At 44.9% G+C, this 23230-nt stretch overlaps 1 protein-coding gene across 5 annotated transcripts in view; it reads left to right on the top strand.

The window, feature by feature from the left end:
- KIF17 (kinesin family member 17) overlaps positions 1-23230 on the top strand; it is a 449007-nt gene that overhangs the window by 43328 nt on the left and 382449 nt on the right. For all 5 annotated transcript variants that reach the window (XM_085608962.1, XM_085608959.1, XM_085608958.1 and 2 more), the window contains exon 2: positions 13555-13701. In XM_085608962.1, the coding sequence (XP_085465088.1) occupies positions 13555-13701 (147 nt within the window). The remainder of the gene's footprint in view (positions 1-13554; positions 13702-23230) is intronic.

Raw genomic sequence — 23230 nt, 5'->3', positions numbered from 1 at the left:
CTAACTATAGCATGTGTGAAACCTATGGTTTTTTCATTGAATATATATATATATATATATATATATATATATATATATATATATATATATATATATATATATATATATATATATATATATATATATATATATATATATATATATATATATATATATCCAACAGCAAAGTCCCCCTTCTAGGAACAAATACGGAGCACTCCTGGGTTTTGTAATTCTCTCTTTATTTCACCCAGCGTGACGCGTTTCGTCTGGCACGACTTTCTCAACTGCTGCTCAGTGATCAAGAACGTCTCAAGCATTACGATGTTTGAAAGCCTCATTAGGCCCCTTCTGCACAGTGTTTCAGCAAAGAAGGACTACATATACCACCCAGCTCCTCCTGATTTACATAGCCGCCATCTTGGAGTCTGTGACTTTTCTCTTACGTTCTACAGTAGTGTTATTATTCACAATAAGCATTCTTCCTCGTAAGCTTCCATTCAATGATGGGAAACAGAGTCCATGACTCCTTGATCGCACTCTCTCACTGTGCATTGAATAACGGAGCCTCAATGTTCATTTTTACAAACCCTTTCGTCAACCGCTTTACCTGTTGTTTTTCCCTTCTGTGCCTGTTGTTTTTCTTCTGTATCTGAGAGCATAGATTCTCGTAATCAGTGCTCTTCCATGTGGTCATGAACCAATCCAGTGTTGGCAGGTACATCAGTTGTGGCCGCGGTGGTTCTGGCAGATCATAATTAAAATTCCAAACAATTGTCACAAATCCGCCGAACTCCTTAAGTGACGGGTGCTCCTTCGTGCAAGTGGCGTGCACGTAATTAATAACCAACAGCAAAGTCCCCCTTCTAGGAACAAATACGGAGCACTCATGGGTTTTGTAATTTTTTCTTTATTTCACCCAGCATGACGCGTTTCGTCTGGCACGACTTTCTCAAATGCTGCTCAGTGATCAAGAACGTCTCAAGCATTACGATGTTTAAAAGCCTCATTAGGCCCCTCCTGCACAGTGTTTCAGCAAAGAAGGACTACATATACCACCCAGCTCCTCCTGAGTCCTGATTTACATAGCCGCCATCTTGGAGTCTGTGACTTTTCTCTTACGTTCTACAGATTCCTAGAGAGAGGGTACCAAGAAAAAACAACTGACAGAGCTGTATTGAGATCTATTGAGCAAAGTAGAAATTATGTCTTAAGAGAAAAAGAGGGAGACACTAAAGAACAAGAAATCAAAACGTTTTGTATGATTATGAAGTACAGTAACCAGCATAGAGAGATACAGAGAATCATACAGAAGAATTGGGCAATGTGACCCAGTAATTGGATCCCTGCTTCCACAAAGAGTCTCGATTACCTATAGTCGAGCGCCTTCAACAAGAGATAAGATAGTCAGGACAAACCCAGAGGTGATTGAGAGTGGAAGTTGGTTACAGATGAGAAAAGGTTTTTATAGATGCAAAACATGCAAGGCATGCACACATGGCATAAATAAAAACACCTATAGTACTCCGTTCAGTGATAGAGAGTTCAAAATCGACAAACTCTTAACATGCGAGACGGAATATGCTGTATATGTATTGCAATGCCCGCAGTATATAGGCAGCACTGTCTTGCAGGTACATAAATTCTTCAGCATTTGCGCGCCATAACAAATCAAGATAATACCTACCCAGTGACGCGCCACTTTAAAGAAAAGCACAATTCGAATAATACAGACCTCAAGTATTATGTGATAGACGCAGTGCCTCCCAGTAGACGGGAGGGAGATAAAATTGAGAAAGCTCGAAACAAGATACATCTTACAGCTAGACTCTAAAGTGCCATTGGGGCTGAATGCAACAGAGGATCTGCATACGTGCTTAAGTTAGGATTTGTAAAATATCACTGTCATACAAAATATACAGAAATTGGTTGTAAACTGGTAAGGAATGACTATCTGAGTACAAGATTGAGCTTATAATAATATTGATATTTAGGATTATACCAAAGGAGAGTATTTTACTTATATTTATTGGAAATAATCTCTATTTATATATTTATATATATATTTATAAATCTATTTATATATTTATATATACACATAGGCTGCTTGTCAGATGCAGATATAGTCACATGCGGGTTGAAGAGACAAGGTTAAATGACTAGACTCTATGACAAATAGTCAATCTTTGATTACACAACTAACACAGGTCTATCCAAAAGCCATTTTGCACGTACATGATTTTAACATCTACATATACATCCGAACCCAAATCCCTCAGCAAAAGAATATATGAGACAGGAAAATAACTAAGGAACATGTCGGAATCTGAAAATATGAAAACAATATGAAAATGAAGTATTACTATGTTTACAGCACATTACACTTTACACTTAGGCACTTTTTTAGATAATTGTCCAACACATTTTGGGATACATAAGGTGGTTAAATTGGAAGAAGGGAAATATACTGGAATTAGGATTTAGCCTGGTATTAACTTACTATCCAGTTTTTAGCGTGTCTTTTCTCTAATTTAGGAAATGGACACAAAGTATATTTGCTTAAATTTTTAAATCTATTTGAATGGTTTGCACAATTTGAAGCATAAATATCATGTATTTACCATTTAAGACACAAAGGTGCCGATTACGATCCGGCAAAAAATTTCCCCGTGCGACTCGTATCCGGTCTTTTTACCGTACGAATCGTACAAGTGCCGTACGAACTGGCAATCACGATTCGCATGGTAAAAAGTCCATACGAACTGCATTGGGAATCATTCCCCACACGTCCTCGGGTCGGAAAATGTGTCCGACACGTCCTCGTACGATTTACCGTACAAATGTGAAAGGTGAAGTCCGACCGAGGAATCACGATCCATCCCGTGCGTCCGAGGTTACAACCGGATGGAAAAAACACCGTCCGCACCGAACTCCCATAGCAACCATGGAGACGTGCCCGCATACGCGCCGACCCCCCCCCCAGCCCCCGTACGTACGCGCCGACCCCCCCCAGCCCCCGTACGTACGCGCCGAACCCCCCTGTATGTACACCCGTGTACGTGTCGAACCCCCCGTGTACGTTCGAGTCGTACCCCCACCCGTGTATGTACGGTGCGTACCCCCGTGTACGTTCGAGTCGAACCCCCCGTGTACGTTCGAGTCGAACCCCCCGTGTACGTTCGAGTCGAACCCCCCCGTGTACGTTCGAGTCGTACCCCCACCCGTGTACGTTCGAGTCGTACCCCCACCCGTGTACGTTCGAGTCGTACCCCCACCCGTGTATGTACGGTGCGTACCCCCGTGTACGTTCGAGTCGAACCCCCCCGTGTACGTTCGAGTCGAACCCCCCCGTGTACGTTCGAGTCGAACCCCCCGTGTGCTACGCGCTGGGGGTACGCACCGTACATACACGGGTGGGGGTACGACTCGAACGTACACGGGTGGGGGTACGACTCGAACGTACACGGGGGGGTTCGACTCGAACGTACTCGGGCGGGTTCGACTCGAACGTACACGGGGGGGTTCGACTCGAACGTACACGGGGGGTACGCACCGTACATACACGGGTGGGGGTACGACTCGAACGTACACGGGGGGGGTTCGACTCGAACGTACACGGGGGGTTCGACTCGAACGTACACGGGGGGTTCGACACGTACACTGGTGTACATACAGGGGGGTTCGGCGCGTACGTACGGGGGCTGGGGGGGTCGGCGCATACGTACGGGGGCTGGGGGGGGGGGGGGGTACGGTGCGTACCGGGCCACCTACTCTGGTCGATTCGCGCCGTACTTCGCTTTTCCGGCACTTTTTGGGTGCCGTGAAAATATTGCCGTCCGGACTGCTGTCGGTTCGAATCGTAATTCCTGGGTCGTGAAACGCTGCCTGAAAGCGTACCGACGTCACGTCGCAGCATTCCCGGATCACATTCGTATGTATATTTTCGTCGGTCGGTGTTTTTTACGATTCGTACGGAAATGGTGTTTCCGTGCGAATCGTAATTCCATGTTTGTAAAGTTTTACGACCGGGTACGAGTCGGACGGGGAAAACGCTCCGACCGACGGTTCGTACCCGGTTTTTACCGGATCGTAATCGGCACCAAAGTGTACAAATGAGTCTGTTATTTATGTCTATGACCATGTGATATCCCAAATGTATGTGTGTTTCACTTTAAATATTGCACTAACCTGAGCAACTATGTCATGTGATCAAGGCTCCACAGAGCCGAAACGCGTAATGGCGACGGTTGATTAAAACACCTTCAGCACTGAACTGGGTCCATATGTTTGGAAAAAGGAGGTTTCCAGCGGAGTACACGTTAGATATATATATATCTATCACTGATTACATGGACGTTATAGTTGGGAATTAGCATTTAAAAACCTTAGAAATTCACTGAAAAATACAAAGGTTATAGGGATGTTATAATTAGGAATGGAATTCAAAAAAGTAGAAATTCACTGAAAAAAAACAAAGGTTACACAGACGTTATAGTTAGGCTCAGGTTTCACTCATACAAAACCAGAGAAACTCAGGAGTTCTAGTTAGCTAAGCTAACTATAACTCGCGCCCCCGCAATGCACTGCTTATGATATCACATATTACATCACTCATGACATGGTCAGTGACATCACTCATGACATCACTGATGACATCTCAAATGACATCACTGATGACATCGCTTTTTTTTTTTTTACAACAACACAATTTTATTGATTTTCAATGAAATTACTCACAGTCATATGTCTTGTCCACTTCCAGTCTATTACACAGGACATGCCATTAGCAATCTCGGTACATTTATTAACATGAGCCCCTGCAAAACTATCACTGATGACTTCATCCAGTGACTGTGAGTGTTTTAAAATGTTCATTAGTGTAAATATATATATAACAAGGTGTATTGCTGAATCAGTGGGTGTATGACTGCCTGTATGGATAATTCAGTGGGTGCGTGACTGACTGTATAAGTGAATGTATGGGTGATTGACTAGGTTTTGAGAATGTCTGTATCAGTTTGTCAGATGGTGTCTAAGTGGCTATATGGGTTGGTGTGTGGGTACGTGAGTGGCTGTATGGGTGTTTGATTGGGTGTCTGAGTATTTCTATGATTTTTTAACTAGTAGTCGGGTTGGCAGAGTGGTGGAGAAAGGGGCTGGGCCGCCGACCAGCTATCAGGCATCCATATGTGTACCAGGAGGGCTTCTTGGCCCCCAAGGTCCCTCAGGAGTAAAGTGGACTTCATCCCTTAACCAGTAGTGCACCACAAGCCGCGTTTGCAGAGTGGTAGAGAAAGGGGGTGTGGCCTCCAAAGACCACTTAGCAATCCTGCTATGTGGAACTTATTTGAGATAACAGGAGGGGTAGTTGGCCCCCAAGGATACCCCTCCTGTTACCTCCAGAAAGTCCCACACAGCAGGACTGCTGAGACCAAGTAGGAGGCCATGTCCCTTTCTCCACCACTCTGCAGACGTGCTTTCCGGCGCACTACTAGTTAGTGGATGAAGCCCCCTTGGCTTGGGGTCCAACTATCCACCCTGTTATTTCCAAAATTTTATGCAGTGGCGGGGTCCCAAGAGGACCCCAACCCCATGGCTTGGGGGTCAGCGTACTCCTAAAATGTCCCCTTTTGATTTTCACTTTTTTGGGGGGGGGGGGGGGCTCAAGTCCCAAGATTGCTGCCAACACTTCCTGGTTGAAGTGTTGGCAGCCAATCAGAGCAGTGCATTTCCCTGTACGAGCTCATATTTTTTCGTGAAGGCTTTGCGACCAAAGATATATCTCTCCTTTTCTTCTTAAATTTCTGAAAAACTACTGAACGGATTTACACCAAATAACAAAAAGCACAATCTGCATAACGAGATCTACCTTTCTGCCAAATTTGGTGTCATTCCGTCCAACAATTCGTAGGTTCGACAACGCATTCCTATGAGAATTAACATTACAAATTATTTCGCACCCCTATTTCTTGGTCCTCACTGCACGGATCCCCCCCAAACTTTCCATGGCACATGGAACCTACTTAGAAATCTTTTGGGAAAATTTCATGAAGATTGGTGAAACGACAGCAAAGTTATAGGCAAGTTAAAAAATGCTTTTCCTGTGGAAACTAGGTCCTAACTGTTATTGCCTACTGAGGTGGTGCTAGGTGTGGCACCCGGTTTGTAAATATCTCCAGAACTCCATTGAGTCACACACACTCAGGAGACTTAATGATGATAAACAAGTTATTCAAAAGCACTCCAGCCCCTGCAACGCGTTTCGGCTCATGGCCTTGCTCACGGATGTCGAGGCACCATTGCAACCATTTTTTTTTCACAAAAAAAGAAATGGTTGTAATGGCTCCTCGACATCGGTGAGCAAGGCTGTTTACAGCCGAAACGTGTACAATGGGAAACATCGTTTACAACGCACGTGTTACAACACGTGTCATTACAACAAATATTTTACAACCCGAAATCTATTACAACGCTTGTCATTACATCGCATAATCCATTACAACGCTTTCCCCAAAGTAACGCCCCAATGGAGTTAGAATAGTAAATGTGTTGTAATGGATTATGCGCTGTAATGACATGCGTTGTAATGGATTTCACTTTGTAAAAATGTTGTTGTAATGACACGCGTTGTACGCGTGCATTATAACGTGTCGTATTCGTGTAGGATGGTGGCCAGACAATAGAACTGCGAACAACCACACGCAACGTCTTCATCCTTTGTGTGAAGGAAATTTATTTTATATATATATAATTTGTGCGTGTGTGTATTACCCAGTGGCAGTTGCCACTGAGTGGTTATAATTAGGTCAGAATTCCATAGGAAATGCCTTTTTTTGGCTTGCTATTAGCTTTGGTGTTGTTTGATGAATCGCCATGAAACTTTCGAAAAAGATTCTCTTTTTTGACTTTTTGTGCATGGAAAGTTTTGGGGTGATCTGTAGGTGAGGAACGAGGAAAAGGGGGTGGGGAGTTCCAAAAACCAAAATCCCCATGCATTTTCCATATAGTTTTTTAAGTAGCGCTACCGCAAAAACTGCTGAATGAAATTACTTTTAATTTTGGCAGGATGTTAAATCTTGTTCCAGAAACCATGCTTTTTGTGATTTGTGACCTCTTCTCCCTGGGCCAAGTTTATTAAAAAGGGCAGGTGGGAGCACAGCCCCCCTTCCAGAGCATTGAGTGCCGGGGACCCCATCCCCTGGGGTCAAAATAAATTGTAATGGACGGATGGGTGTGCAGCACAACACCCTGTGCCCAAATTGTCTCTGAGGCCCCATCCTCTAGGGCAAGAAACGTATCTATTAGGAGGGGCGGTACTGCCCCCTCCCCGAGCCTGTGAGGCCCTAGGGAACCCATCCCCTGGGGCTAGCTCTTTAACTGTGCCCCAGGGAGCCCACCCCCTAGACACAGTACGTTTCCCTGCCTACAGGACTGCAAGCAGGGAAAGTAGTCTGTTCCACCCGGCAGTAGCTTTCCAGTGGCGGCCGACGCATATCAACAGTGGTGAGGCGGGTGGCGGGCCACGGGCCAGTGGGGGTAGGGAGCATTGGGGGAAGGACAATAAAAAAATAAAACTTACCTGATGCTGCTTCTGCTGCCTCACGGCTCGGAGCTCCTCTACTTCCTGGTGCCAGCAGCCCCTGGGACACAATCAGAGACTTAGTGTGCAGTCCCCGCACTGCTCTCATGCTGCATAAGGACAGCATAGAGATTGGTCTGAGAGGCTTGTTTAACGCTCGCTCAGGCCCAGGGAGTCTGTGCTCTTTCTCCAACACGGCTGTGCAATACAGTTGGGTTGAAGAAACCTAACTGCGCATGTCTGTTTGGCCAGCCTAAGACAGTTGGCCAAACAGTCATGCACAGTTAGCAGTGTACATCACTCTGCCCCCCTCCCATGGCCCGCCCATCGCCACACACGCTGGCTCAGCCAGCAGCTGAAAAATAAAATGATACATGCTGCAGCCTTCAGACACCTTCTCTGGTCACAGGGCCCTTGGTACCAGGGGTACCTTTTACAAAGGACCTACAGGTGGCCCAGAGGTGTGCCAATTGTGGGTAACAAAGGTACAGTTCTGGGAAAGGACACAGGTGCTGGGGCCTGGTTAGCAGGATTCTAGCACACAGCAGTTCAAGTTGGCATCAGGTATCTGGCAAAAAGTTAGGGGACTAACCATGCAAAAAGGGGCACTTCCCAACACCAGTTCTCTTTGCTTCATGTACAAGCACTTTTAACATGTGCAGCCTGCTTTGGGGCCACTGGAATTATGCAGCAATGGAGGGCAAAATTATGTTGCAGTGTTGACTAAATTATGCAGCAACAAAAAGGCTACAATGTAATGCAGTACATTTTCTGACACTTTTACACATGCTAGCAGTCGCTGCAAATATTTTGCCTCATTATTACCAGCGTAACATACAAATGCAGCAGTGAGAAAGGTGACCAGTCAGCCTTTGCTAAAAGCCTTCCACATCTTTTTATAACTTTTGATCCATTTGAGCTACAATTTTTTTGTTAAAATCGTCAGATTATGCAGGAGATTTTGTATTATGTGTCAAATATGGGAGAGCCATAATTATGTGGAAAACATTTGCAGACTAGGATATTTTTCCATTCATGTTTGAATTGCTCTTATTTAAAAAGGAAGGAGAAGAGCTGATGACAGAAACTGCATAGTTTGAAGACAAATGGCTTGTGATTCCACTTTAAAGCGCATTTGGGGCATTCTGTGATTGGATACATATGTTTTAATATCAATAACTCATATTAAACCTTAAATAAACGTGTATCCATTGGTTTAATTAAATAAGGTACTAAGCTGTAACTGGTCAGTGAAATACCAAACAAATACTCAAAATTAGTATGTTTTGCTCTTTCTGGCCACACCTCTGTCTCCGCCCACTGACCACTACTCAGGTTTTTCCCGCCCTCTGATTCTCAACCCACAGTTCCCCACCCTTCCCCCCCCCCCCCCACACACTTCAACCACTGCCAACAGTCCAGCCACTCGTGATCGGAAGCCACACCACTGGTGGGGGCTAGAGCAGAGGCTAGGGTAGACAGGGTAGGTTAGGTTTATCAGGATGGTGGCAGGCTTGTACAAACTCTTTGTGCTAGGGATTTTCTTTTCTCTTGGAACACAGAAACGGGTTGTTTATACTTGATCAAATTTTAGGCTTCAATGTTGTGGTCGTACCTTTTCAGATATCAATAAAGATATTTAAGTCTAAGGATAGCACTGTGACAGAGAGCGTGACGGGCCTTTATTCATTTTTAGGTCTCGCCTGACCCAGCGCATGCGCTGGTCTGGCGAGACTTATTGAGAGGGCTCCAAAAAGTGCTACCAGGCTAGCCTAGAGCTACAGTGCATGTGCGCAGGCGCCGCGCTTTACCGCAATTACTTTCACTTTCGCAGCCGCAGGGCCGCTTTGATGTTTGATCGCGATCACTTTCGCCGCTTGACATAGCCAATAGGTCTCACTTTTGGGACCTTATAAGTATTTAGTTATGCAACTGTTGCATGGCTAAACACTTATAAGGTCCCAAAGGCGAGACCTATTGGCTATGCCAATGCTTGTTACAAATGAGATTCATGAGTGGGCAGGGGCTTGACAGCTAAGCACACACTTGACACCATCACTCCGGTTTATGTTCAGTACCTGTCTCTCATCATGGAGAAGGGGTGGTGATAATCAAAACTGCGAAAAGGGAAGTGCTGGTGCTGAGAGCGTTCTGGCCCATTTAAAACAGTAGGTTCAGGTAGTGCGGTGCCTATAAATTATGTCTGATGGTTACTTTGAGATTAATACGCACTTGTTGCATTTGTTAAAGGAGGAATTAGTGAGATATTTGTTTTACTTTTACTTTATCAAAGGGCTTTGTGTGGTTGAACCGGTTGTTGACATTGCGGTGGGAAGGGTTCCGTCCGGTCTGTGGCAGTGCTGGAGGGGCACTGGTAGTCTGAAGCGCATGGGCTGCTAGCTCACAGAGAAGGGCTGCAACATTGTTGACAGTATGAGGCCTGACAGCACCTGAAAATGTAAAGGCTGAAGTGGGCCTTGCCTCCTAAGTGAACCTGATGCCTATTGAGATGGGCGCTTATAGTGGGTGTTTCTCCTGATTGGTGCACTTAGAGTAGTGCAGACAGTTAGGTCCGGAAGCGAGGTGATGTCTCTTGAGCCTTGTGTGCTGTAGCTTATAGGAGCCAGGGCCAACTCAGTATTGACTACCTTTGGAGTACACTATGGTGTCAGAATAATGTGGGTGAGTATGCATCATTGCTCAGTAGAAGCTTAAGTAGCAGAACCATGCAGTCACATGTTAGTTCTGTCTGAGATATAGACCCACTCAGCGTGTACAGATACTCGAGTAGATGTGCTTCAGACAGTAGAATTAACTCTTGTGTTGTAGCACTCTTACATATCGGGGTATGATGGAAAAGCTATCCCTTAGATTGTACAGATAGTTCAAGTGTGTCCATCAAGTAGCAGAGCTATCTCTCAGATTACAGAGATGTTAAATAGCAGAGTTAGCTGGGGTTGTACAATTGTTACAGACAGGCGCCTCACATAGCAGAGTTATTTGTAAAATACACATATACTCAGGTATTCACCTCAGAAGGAAGAGCTAGGACCCAGGGTGAACAGAGATTAGATCAGTGGTGGCTGGCCTCTACAGGAGGGGTGGGGGGCACGCGCACCTAATATAATAAAATTAAAAACAATTACCTGGAAACGAAGCAATATTCTCCTCCGGTCCTCTTCTCTCCACCGGAACTGGCAGCAGCAACTCCCATGACCAATTAGGGCGCTGCTCTCATGCAGCATGAGAGCAACGTGTTAATTGTAGGGAGCGGCCTCCCTCGGTGCTCCACAGTGATGTCGAGGTTTTGGCTTGCTCTAACCCAGCTGTCTTAGACTGTGTTAGAGCTGTTTAAAGTGCGCATGTGTGGCTGGCCGTCTGAAGACTGCCGGCCAAAAATACATGCGCACTTTAAACAGTGCCATACCAACCCACCCTCCTCTCTGCTGAGTGACATTCTGCTGTCATTCACCAGCGGCCCGATGCTCTGTTCGGGACGGGGAAGAAAAATAAAATGGTAATAAATGACCATTTTATTTGTCAGAGGTTTAGGGGGATTTTAAGTGATGCGCTGCTCCTCCGCTCCAACAGAGGTTCCTCCCCTGGCTAAGTGGCAGTCACTTCACAAAGCAGTTATTCGTCAATTCACTGAACTGTTACAGATGGGAGAGCTGTAACTAGGGTAGTGCAGGTTATAGAGGGCGATCAATGCCTCTGAAGCAGAACTAACAATCAGGTTACCCAGATGGTATACAGCTCAGACCGCTGAGTTTATCCTTGGGTTACACCGAGGTTACAGGTGTGCGGCTCAAACTTTAAAAGCTGTCTCTCAGATTTTACAAACATGCAGCTCAGACACCAGAGCAATGCCCAGGTTGCACAGATATTTCATTCAGTACCCCAGATAACAAAGATATCCAGGGTACATACATATATCTCAGAGCTGTCTACCAGATACCAGTCAGAGGTATGCACCTCACCCAGTAGAGCCGTCCCTCAGATTAACTGAATGTCCCAGGAGTGCACTTCAAGGCATCCGTGCTTCTGTTTTCAGAGCTACCCTGTACTTCGCACAGATATACGGGTCAGTACATTAGAGAACAGAGCTTCAGACAGTAAGTAGCGCATTCACCCATGCTGCACAGACATTCTATGTGTATCACTTAAACAGTTGAGCTGTCCCCTAGATTTAGAGCTCAGATAGCAGCTATTACTCTGGTTACATTTTGGTTACAAATGAGTATCTCGTAGCAGAGCTGTCCTGTAAGGTGTAGATATTAACCCAGGAACTTTAGACAGCAGACCTATCCCTCAGGATATGCAGATAATTGAACAAGTAATGTAAGGCATCAGAGCTATCCTTTATGATGTACACTTGGATGCTTCCAGCAGCAGTTACATGACTGCAAATGTATTAACGTTATTTATTTATGCCTAAGGATTTCAAAGCTGCCAATACTCTGCACTTTTCTAAATGAATGACTTTAGTGGTGGCTGGCCTCTACTGGGGGGATGGCGTGTGGGCAAAATATGATAAACAAGCATTGGCATAGCCAATAGGTCTCGCCTTTGGGACCTTATAAGTGTTTAGCCATGCAACAGTTGCATAACTAAATACTTATAAGGTCCCAAAAGCGAGACCTATTGGTTATGCCAAGCGGCCGTGCAGCCGCGACAGTGATCGCGATCAAACATCAAAGCGGCCGTGCGGCAGCAAAAGTGAAAGTAATCGCGGTCAAGCGTGGCGCGGGAGCCCGCGCACATGCACTGTAGCTCTAGGCTGGCCTGGTAGCACTTTTTGGAGCCCTCTCAATAAGTCTCACCAGACCAGCGCATGCGCTGGGTCAGGCGAGACCTAAAAAGATTAAAACTTACTGAAAGCGACACAACGTCCTCCTCCGGTCTTTTTTCCACTGGGACTGGCAGCAGAAACTCCCTTGACCATTAGGGCGCTGCTCTCATGCAGCATGAGAGCAGCGCCAGTGATTGGAGGAGCGGCCTCACTCGGCACTCCACAGGGCTGTTGAGGCTTTGGCTTGCTCTTACCCACCTGTCTTAAGACTGTTGGGTTAGAGTTAAGTGCGCCTGTGTGGCTGGCTGTCTCAAGACTGCTGGCCAAATATACATGCACTCTTTAAACAGTGCCATACCAGCCCACCCTCCTCACTGCTGAGTGACATGCTGCTGTCACTCAGCAGCGGCCCGCCCCGACGCTCTGTTTTGGACGGGAAAGAAATATAAAATGGTAATACATTTTAAGTGGGGCGACGCTCCTCTGTTCCAACGGAGGAACTGCCCCTGATTTTGACTGTTGAAGAGCTTGTTGAATGCACTGTGCCCTGTCTGTGACATACAACTTCTTGGATGAACAGTTTTATGATAGGCTAGTAGCCTCAGACAAGGGGGACGAGATGCAGTGCAGTTGGCTGCCATCGTTATTAATACATGACACATAGGACTGCAGGCCAGATGTGTTATTGTTCTGGTTGCAGAATTATACCTTGATTATTTTGTTTATGCTAATTCCTAATTGGTTAAGACAGCTGCTTTTTGGTCTTTTTTTTGTCTTTTCTTTAAAGGTAAAACTAGATAAGTTAAAAAATCAGTGTGTTGTGATTAACAGTGCATTCAACTAAGTTACAGTGTGTGAGACTGTGAGACAAGCGTATTGAGTGAGATTTAAGGTGACTAAATGATCTTTTTATGTGAAGCATCACTCCTGAGTTCGACATCAGGCACGATTTGTTCCTGGGTAGGAGGGGCCCCATAGATTAGCACATCCAACCACTGCTTCAGTGCAGAAACAGTTGATATGCCGAAGGGTTCATGAATTAACGTTTTATTTGAAACTACCTTATATGATGTTTACCGATATTGCCTTGGCAGATGTATGAACGTCAGTACATTCTCTCTCTGGATCATTGTTGTGTGAAATAATTAGCGACTGCGTTGTACACCAATAACTTAGCACTTTGATATTACACATTTCATCACAGGGTGTCACTGAGGGCTACAATGGCACCATCTTTGCCTATGGACAGACGGGGAGTGGGAAGTCGTTCAGCATGCAGGGGATCCCAGATCCACCGTCACAGAGAGGCATCATTCCACGAGCCTTTGAGCACATCTTTGAAAGCATCCAGGTGAGTATGGATTATCAGAATTTAATTATTCAGCTGTGTCTTCAGAAGCATTTTTTTAATCAGTTTCTATCTCATACTGCTTTCAATTCCCATCACATCACATATCCTAGACTTCTTATTTATTTTAGTAATATATTGTCTGCTGTAGAGCAAACTCCACCTATCCAGATTTCAGAGGGCTGTACAATGAGTTGTAGAAACAGGAGTAAAAGAAGCAGTGGCTGGAGTAATTTAAACCAAAATCAACAAAGAGGGAGTAGGCATTTTTTGAGTAGAGCATACATTTTTTTAAAAAGTTGTAAAGAAAGTTAAGGCTATGAAAAAACTGATAAGGGACTTACATGACAATTGCTAAGTAAGTATAGGTTAACATCAAACCACAGCATATGCAAATAGGTGCAGGTATACACAGTAGTTGCTGTGTAAAGAATCAACAGTCCTTGCTATCAGCTAATATTAACAATGAATAGGCGGGACAGAATAGCACATAAATAAACAGAGTGAGGAGATAACAATATTTTCTGTTGCCTATAAGTCAAGACATGCTATTGCACATGTAACAGAGAGCCCAGAGACTCTAAAAGTCATAAATATAAAATAGATTCATGTCAAATAAAACTGTGAGTGATGCAGATTCAATGTTATGGCCAGTCCTAAATCAAGATTTGAACATGGCAACAAGTTCACCATCTTGAATGTGGTTTTCAAATTGTGAGGCCCTACACTTCTTAATGATTTCAGAAGTGAAGGGAAGGATGGAAATTGGGCAGTAATTCTGAACCGTTGACAGGTCCGAGCTCTATTTTTAGGTAGTGGTTTGGCCAGTGCAGCCTTGTGGCACTGTGGTAAAACACCATTTTGGAGTGAGGAGTTACAGAGCCAGTTAATGCAGGATTAATATTTGGGTTAGTTCTTTGGCAAGAAAAGGCAGAATGGAATTTTCAGAGCAAGCCAAGTGCTTGGTGTCAGAGACAGAAGAGAGAAGCTCTTTTTGAGAAATAAGAGGATGAATTCCATGTTGTGAATACTTTGGAGTATAAGGTGCAGAAAGCTCTGCAGGTAAGTAGACTACCTCTTTCCTTATTTTACTAAATCTGTTTGATTTAGAAAATGCATATCTGATTTTGGATATTTTTGTTGTGGAAAATGTAAGCAAATTCATTGCTCTGAGATGTACCAGGTCCAGCAGGTAAAGAGTTGGTAATTTGTGATTTAATGATTTCAAAATACTTTGGATCGGTTTTTAGAGGAATTACTACGAGAGTTTAGACAGAATTCTTTTGCAGAGTTACTAGCTGATTTGTACATTTTGAATTTGATTTTTAGCTAGTGTCGGGAAAGTAGAGTTGTCATGAACCTGCAGATTCTTTCAGCCTTCGAAAAGTAGATTCATTTGAGGCTGAAACATGTGGATACATATTCTATTGTTTTTAGCTTGTTCCTTGAAAGAGGAGTTCAATCCTCACTGATGGCTTTGAGAAAGGGGTTAACTTTCTGAAGAATACTGGTGTAATTTATGTCGGAAGGTTGACTAAGAGAGGAGATCAAGGTACTCAAGTATTCTTTGTCCAGCGTTCAATAGTCTTTGACCCCGATTTACTGTCCCTTTCTTTGAACCTAAGGATTAGCAATTTGTGTTTAGATTGAGAATGGAATCAGGAAATTGACGGACAAGTCTGAGTCGATAGGTTCAGAGATCTCAATAAAATCTTGCTTGACAATACTAAGGTCAATAATGGAACCTTTATCATGTGTATGATTGAGACAGAACTGGAGTTGTTGGCTGGGAGGAAGAATGCAAATTTAAACCTTGCAGGGTCGGAAGTCTTGTTCCAATCAATGTTAAAGGATGATTGTGCCAAACGTTAGAAGAAGATTTGAGGTTATGAATGCATGAAGGTATCGCTGCTGCCCTGATCATTTGTTTGTTTTAAAAAAAATGTTAATACTTTTAAACATTGTGTAATATTGTATTGAATTTGACTTGCCTGCCTCACTGCTATTCCCGCACTTGCACTTTCTTCCTGCTCCTCTTGGCGCCTGACGCTGGTGGCATCCAGCCTAATTAGGGGCAGCCAATCACAGTGGGAGGAGCCACTAAGCTGTTTCCGGCCATTTAATGCCGGTGGCAGCGCGGGAGCAGGCATTAGAGGTATCGCTACTGCCCTGATAATTTGTTTGTTTTAAACCTTCTTTTTTACTTTTAAACATTGTGTAATATTGTATTGAATTTGACTTGCCTGCCTCACGGCTATTTGCGCACTTGCACTTTCTTCCTACTCCTCTCGGCGCCCGACACTGGTTGCATTCTCCAGCCCAATTAGGGGCAGCCAATTACGGTGGGCAGGGCCACTAATCTGTTCCTGCCATTTAATGCCCGTTGCAGCGCGAGAGCGCAGCAGACGTGCGCAGCGGGCACGCCGACGGCACGCCAAAGATGCGAAAAAGGCAAGCCCGTCTGCGCCTTTCCACGACTGTCCCGGACTAGAGGCTAGCCACAATGCTCAAATTCTAACTAATTCCATACCAAAACTTAAACAACAGCACTCCAAAGACTATCCACTTATCTCTGATATCCATGCTAGACTTGTTAACCTGGGGATCATGAATGCCAGGGACCACTGTCCTGAACTTAACTCGCCTTCCCACATTGAAAACTTTTCACGGAGGAAGGATAATCACAATCACAGGGCATCCGACCTAACCTTGATATATCTGAATACTCGGTCCCTTGTGAAACACCAATTGGAAATATTCCATCCCTTGGATTCCGTCAAACCAGACATACTTTTCCTAACCGAAATGTGGCTTTCTCAGGAGTCCAACCCAAACATTCTTGTTGCTCTTCGTAGCCACTACGATAGATTTCACTTCTGTGGAAAGTCGAGTCATTAAACTTAACTCCTTCCTTACCCAACTGATCTGTGTATTGTTGTACAGACCCCCTCACAACATGCCTTTCTTCCCCAATTATTGGCGGAACAAATATCTCACTTAGTAATCCACCATGCCAAAATATTATTATTTGAGGATTTTAACTATTGGACCAATAATGAGTTGGGTGGCTCACGCTCAACAGAAATGACGGACCTTCTCAACGGGTTGGATTTTACCCAACATGTGACATTGCCCACTCATGCGAAAGGCCATATCCTTGACTAAATCTGGACCATTAATCTTACGGTGTTCAACTTGACGGTGTCCCCGTGCACCTGGTCCGACCACTTTTTAATAAACTTCTCCCTCAACGACTTGATTATAACCAAACCCTCTGTTAAGAGGAGTTTGATGACAGTCCTGGAATCACACCAATAACAGTGCCTTCTGTAACTCATTGAAATCTACTGCACCCACACATCAGCCCTCTGTTAACCAAAGTGAAGAAAATATTTGATCTTGGCTGGCAGTCGCCAGGAATTCCTATGCCCAAATTAAAATGGCCAGGTGCCATGACGCTCAAAGGTGGTTCATAGATGTTTTAAAATCTCAAAAACTAGCTCTACGTCGGACTGAACGTACTTGGAGACCGAATTACAATCTTGATAAAAAAGATATATATCAAGCTCAACTTAAACAATATTAAAAATCCATTCTACAAACTAAAGCCACCTATTTCTCAAACAAGATTCAGAATTCTACAAATAAATCTAAAGGCATATTTCTGATTGTGAATGAGCTACCCAACCCAGATAGAATCACTGCAAAACTAGTCCCCACCCAGGTACTGTGTAACTCCCTGAACACCTTTTTTATCAATTAAATCAGTTCTATTAAAGCAAGTCTTCCGGTAAATCCATCCTCTGGTTAACAGTATGCGACATCCATGAACCCCAATTCTTTATATCAGTTCCCGGCCATCCGAAGAGAAGCCTTTCCGGACCTGTTAACCAAAGTTTAAATCTGCGGACAGTTGCCCACCCCTATTTTGAGAGAAATCTTCCTCGCATGCCCGGATCCTAACCTGAGGTTCCTGTAATCCCTGGACCTCAAATTTTTGGCCAGCAGAGCTGGGAGGGCCACCATTTCCATCTGTCTCAGCTAAGAGCATTGGTGTCACAATTGATAGGGACCTCACGTTGAAGACCCAGATTGGAACAGTAGTCTTACCTGCTTTTTCCAACTTGGAAAGATCAGGAAAATCAGCAGATTCCTTACAACTGAAGCTGTTATTCAAGTCGTTCTATATTGGTAATTTCACATCTTGACTATGCTACCTTTATCTACTTTGGCCTTCCAGGGTACTTAACTAAAAGACTGCAATTGGTTCAAAATCAGGCAGCGAGACTGATCTATCACCAGCCGAGATGGCACCATGTCACTCCCCTCATGAGGAAGATACATTGGCTCCCAGTAACTCAACGCTGTGCATTTAAGATCGGATGCCTCCTATTCAAATCCCTCCATGGCACATGCCCAGAATTTATTTCTACTCTCATATAAAGGTACGCCCCTATCCGTAACTTTAGGTCATCCCACCAGAACCTCTTGGCCATCCCCACTTTTAAACGGAAAAGACTTGGCGGATCCCATTTTGCGCTATTGGCCCCTCATTTTTGGAATTTACTCCCCTTTAACATCAGATCTTCTACATGCTACTCTCATTTTAGGAGACGGTTAAAAACTTGTATTTTTTCTCAGGCATACGAATGAATGATCTAATGAGCAGCTGGCCACCACTCTTTACAAAGCGCCATGAAACCATATGCTAAACGTGCGCTCTATAAATATTTTTTAACATAACATGAAACTCAATAGTCACTACAATGTTACTAACTGGGTTGTGGTATATAATGCCAAGTCTCATTTTGTTCATAGGGTGAAATGTGAGATGAGCTTGGAGATGCTCAATAAATTAAAAAGAGAAGAAATAAGGGATTATTATAGGCTGCTTTTGTGTATTCCAGCAACCCGCATACTCACTATTTACCAAGTCAGTCCTGTCTAATGAAAGAGTAGTTAAGCGGAGTGAAAATGTCTATGACCGAGTGGGATTAGTACTTTAACCAAGCTTCAGTTAAGAAGAGAAAGTCCTGACTTCTATCTAAAATGGTATCGTAGACTCTAGCACAATTAGAGGCTCCAGAGTAGTAGTTTAGAAAGACTAATCTAAAGCACTTGAGAGTTATTCAGGTCTGGTTATGGTATAGTCATCTTTGGAGTTGTGTGGTTTTCTTGTCTGCTTGCTCATTGGAATAGAGAAAGTCTGAATACAAGTGATGGGTACTTGAGACAGTGGTGTGGTGAGGATAAAAATGGATTCCAAAGAGGGAGTTAAGATGCTGTTGATTGCAGCATCTAGATTAGAAAGCATAGGTGAAGCACAGTGTTTTATTAAATGGTCATATAGGGGAGGAGGGAAGGTGGAGGACATGCAGTTTCAGGAGAGCGAGTTCAGGAATAATGATATCTAGTTCGTGGACCATATGTTCTGAGGCAGAAGTGTCCAACCCATGGCAGATAATCAAGCTGCTATAATATGTGAGCTAATTTTTCATACAATAAATCTCTTTATAAATAACTTACATTCTCAATGGTTATTCTAAACACCTGACACGGATCGGTCAGCATATTGGACTGCTCTACAGTGACACAGTGTTTGGCAGGATGAAGAGAGTCAAGAAAGATGATATCAATTTAAAGGTCTGTTACTACAAAGTCTGATTGACTCACTCCAGTTTACAAGTGAATGGAGTTCTCTGAGTTCTGTCAAGAGCCTAACTAAATGAGGGAAATAGGCTGGATGTATCCTGATGAGTGAGGGTTGAAAAGGACAGAAGATCCATAGATGCCATTATAATGGAGGTAAAGATGGGTTACAGGTCTGTGAAATGTGTGTGTAATAAGGCATTAGCTTGATCTATGGGGACATCTGGTACATCAGTAAAAAAAAGAGCTGATGGAAGAAAAGACTATAGTAGTTCTTGTTACTTCAATAATGAGATTGTCATTTAATGAGGGAGGAGAAAGGTGGCATGGTGGAACTTGCGCATGCCATAGGTTTTTAGTCACACCAAGTTAGGTCCTCCAGGGCTCCCTGACTGCAAAGGTATATCTATCAGCCATGTGCAGGGAAGGAAATGGACAGGTGTCCCATGGACGGCCCCTCCTTAAGACTCCTAGTGGAAGGGACTGTTTTGAGGCGGACAGTCAGTCCTGCCAAAGACTCAGGTTTGTAGTGAGTACAACTTGGCCTTACTCACCCCAGGTTATCACACATATGTGAGAAAATAGGGTTTTGTTGCAGTACCTACCCCCCCCCCCCCTTTTTGCCTGGCTTTTGATGCACCTTTGACTGTGGAGTACTAGGTCCCTGCTGTCCAGGTGCCTAGTGCCAGTGTTCTTCCTTAAAACCATTCCACAATTGGCCCTTCAGGCCCCTGTAAGTCCCTAGTAAGTGGTACCTGGGTACCTAGGGCATTGAGACTGAAGAGGGTTTCCTAGGGACCCCTCACCTAGGCCATGCAGACTGCCACTGCAGCATGCATGGCCTGGTGCAGAGAGAACAACAAAGTCGACATGGCACACTGCCTGTGTGCCATGCCAACTAGCACTGCCTACGTATTAGGTAAGTCACCCCTCTAGAAGGCCATACCAGTCCTAAGGCAAGGTGCACTATATCACAGGTGTGAGCATATCTGCATGAGCAGATATGCCCCACCAATATTAGGGTCTATTCCTTATTGTTGTAAGTGCCTGGGACGACATAGAGAGTACATGGGCTGGAAACTCGACAACTCAAGTTACACAGCACCATGATGGCTTTACTGAACACAGGAGTATTTGGTACCAAACTACCCCTCTCAATAAACCCACACTGATGCCAGTGTGGGATTTATTGAACCATGTACTCAGAGGGCACCTCAGAGGTGCCCCTTGAAAACCTACCAACCCTGGTGTTGCTACAAACTGGCTTTAGGCAGCCTGCCACCACCAGACATGTTTCTGGAGCCCGGGATAGAGGCCTCTGCTCTCTGCGACCAGAAACGATGCACATCCTGGGCGGTGGTTTCACACCTCCACCCCCAGGATGGCCACAATGCTCGAAGGGGAAGCTTAAAAGGCCTGTCGCCATTGTAATATGACCCCCCACCCCCCCTCAGCCTCTGCAGATGGCAGTCCCCGATTTACACCCCCACTTTCTGCAAGAAAACCGACGAGAAAACTTAAGAAGTCTAGGAGGTGGGCCCACCTTTGCCAGCTCCACCCCTTTGCCAGCTCCACCCCTCAGATGGAGAAGGCGAAGTCAAGCACACTTTTCAGTCCCCTCCATCCAGTCAGGGCTAGGACTATGCCCACTCCCACAGGAGGGTGGCATGATAGCGGTAAACCCGCCACCGGCGGTTATTCTCCGCCCGCCAGATAAGGATGGCGGGCGGATTGCTGGCAGACAGAAAGCCCGTCCGCCACAGGCAATCGTTATGATTGCCTGTCGGACCTGGCCAGCATACCTAGAATGATGGCGGTGTCTAGCATGCATCGTCCGCCACATTAGGATTCTGCATTCCATCAGCCTTTGAATAGCGGTTCCTCCGCCATTCAAAGCTTTGCAGAGATGACTTTGGGGGCCCGTTGCGGGCCCCCCTTGTTCAAGGTAAATACAATTGTGCACTTGGGGGGCACCTATGGTGCCCCCCCTACAATTCCTGGCACCAAGTGGCAGGCTCCACGTGGAGCCTGCCACGTAGTGCAAGAAAATGCACAACATGCATTTTTGCCATTGCGGCAGGTGCTGCAGCCAGCAGAACCCGCTGCAATGGTAAACATACACAATGCGACCGCCACAGTGGCGGTCGCATTATAATTGAATGTGCGGGACTGAAGCCATATGGCCGGGCGGTCCTGATTTCTGTCACTATGGAGGACATACTCAAGTCCATCCACCATCATAATATCCCCAGGGTCTTAAAATAAAACTCAAATTTATTTTTCTAAAATTGGTGTGGATCTGCTTTTTGAGTCATGTGTCAGTTCATGATCACGTGTGTGCAATAAATGCCTTACACTCCTCTGTGCTTGGCCTAAGACTGCTCTCCCACACAACCACTAATAGAGCATCTTGGGGTTACATTGAGCCCTGTATACTTCTGGGAGAACATATGGACTCCATGCACAGTGTAACCACCTACAGGTATACCATATGCAGTGCTAGCTTCCTACAACATACATGACATATAGATTTGTTTTTGGAGAAGAAAAGAGACAGGGGCTTGAGCACTGAAATACGCAGGAGCTAATATAAGAAGGTGGGGCATCCAGTGTGAAATGTGGTATTGTGGTCAGTGGTTATAGTTTGTGCCTTCTCATTAGGAATGACTTATGAACTGATTACGATGGCGGACGGTCTTAAGTCCGTCCGGCCATCGTCCCGAGGATTGGGACCGACGCCTATATAGCGGCAGTCCCGCACATGACATTACAATGCAACCGCCACTGTGGGGGTCGCATTGTGCATGCTTACCATTGTGACAGGTGCCGCTGGCTGCAGTACCCGCCACAATGGTAAAATTGCATGTTGTGCATTTCCCTGCACTACGTGGCAGGCACCACGCGGTGCCTGCCACCTGGTGCATGGAACTGTAGGTGGCTCCATAGGTGCCCCCCAAGTGCAAATTCCACATGTCACTGCACAAGGGGGGCCCGCAACGGGCCCCCAAAGTACAAAGTACTTCCCCGCCAGCCTTTCAATGAATGGCGGTTGATCGCCATAGACAGGCTGGCAGGATGCAGCATCCAAATCTGGCGGGCGGTGCCTGCTAAGCGCCGCCACCATTTTGTGGATGCGGGGGGGTCCAACAGGCAATCGCAACAATTGCCTCTGTCGGACCCGTGGCGGACGGGCTTTCCGCCTGCCAGGCACACTGCCTGCCATCCTGATCTGGTGGGCGTAAAAAGGCCTTACGATGGCGGTGAACTAGTCACTGACAGCCTTTCAGTGGCTGGTTCACCGCCATCGTAATCAGTACTGGAGTTTGTGGTTAACTTCTTGAGTTTGTAATAGATGGTTTAAAAGATGCAGAGGTTAATGTCAGTCAGCCAAGGCATCTTTTTCCAATTGTGGTGAGTACAAATATGTAATTCACTTTTTTGCTTGCGGTATCTAGAGACCATTCTTTTCACACAAACGATCGGATGTTCTATTTTTTAGGCTCATTGAAGAATGCACACAAGCAATTTTCGCTGTATCGGGAGATTAGAAAATGAGTTCATAATTTACATCGTCTATATTTTGGTTGTAGTACTTGTCAGCAAATATTTTTTCCGGATTATTTGAGAGCACACCTTTATTTTAGATTATTAGAAACGCATGTGGTGAGTTAGCCAAGCCTCTAAGGGATTAAAGTATATCTCCTTAATTAAAAGTATATGTTACACATGAGTGAACAGTAAGCGTTTCAGGGGAAGGAGGCTAAGAGCATAGGTTCACCAGCTTCTTTATGAATAATAAATACATCAATTGCATGGATGGGAAATGGGAAGAATACATTTGTATACATTCGTCACATATGTATCTTGAGGCTAAACAGTCTCT

The sequence above is a fragment of the Triturus cristatus genome, chromosome 1_2 (genome assembly GCF_964204655.1).
Source record: "Triturus cristatus chromosome 1_2, aTriCri1.1, whole genome shotgun sequence".
NCBI classification, from domain to species: domain Eukaryota; kingdom Metazoa; phylum Chordata; class Amphibia; order Caudata; family Salamandridae; genus Triturus; species Triturus cristatus.
This window is presented reverse-complemented; position numbering and strand designations above follow the sequence as displayed.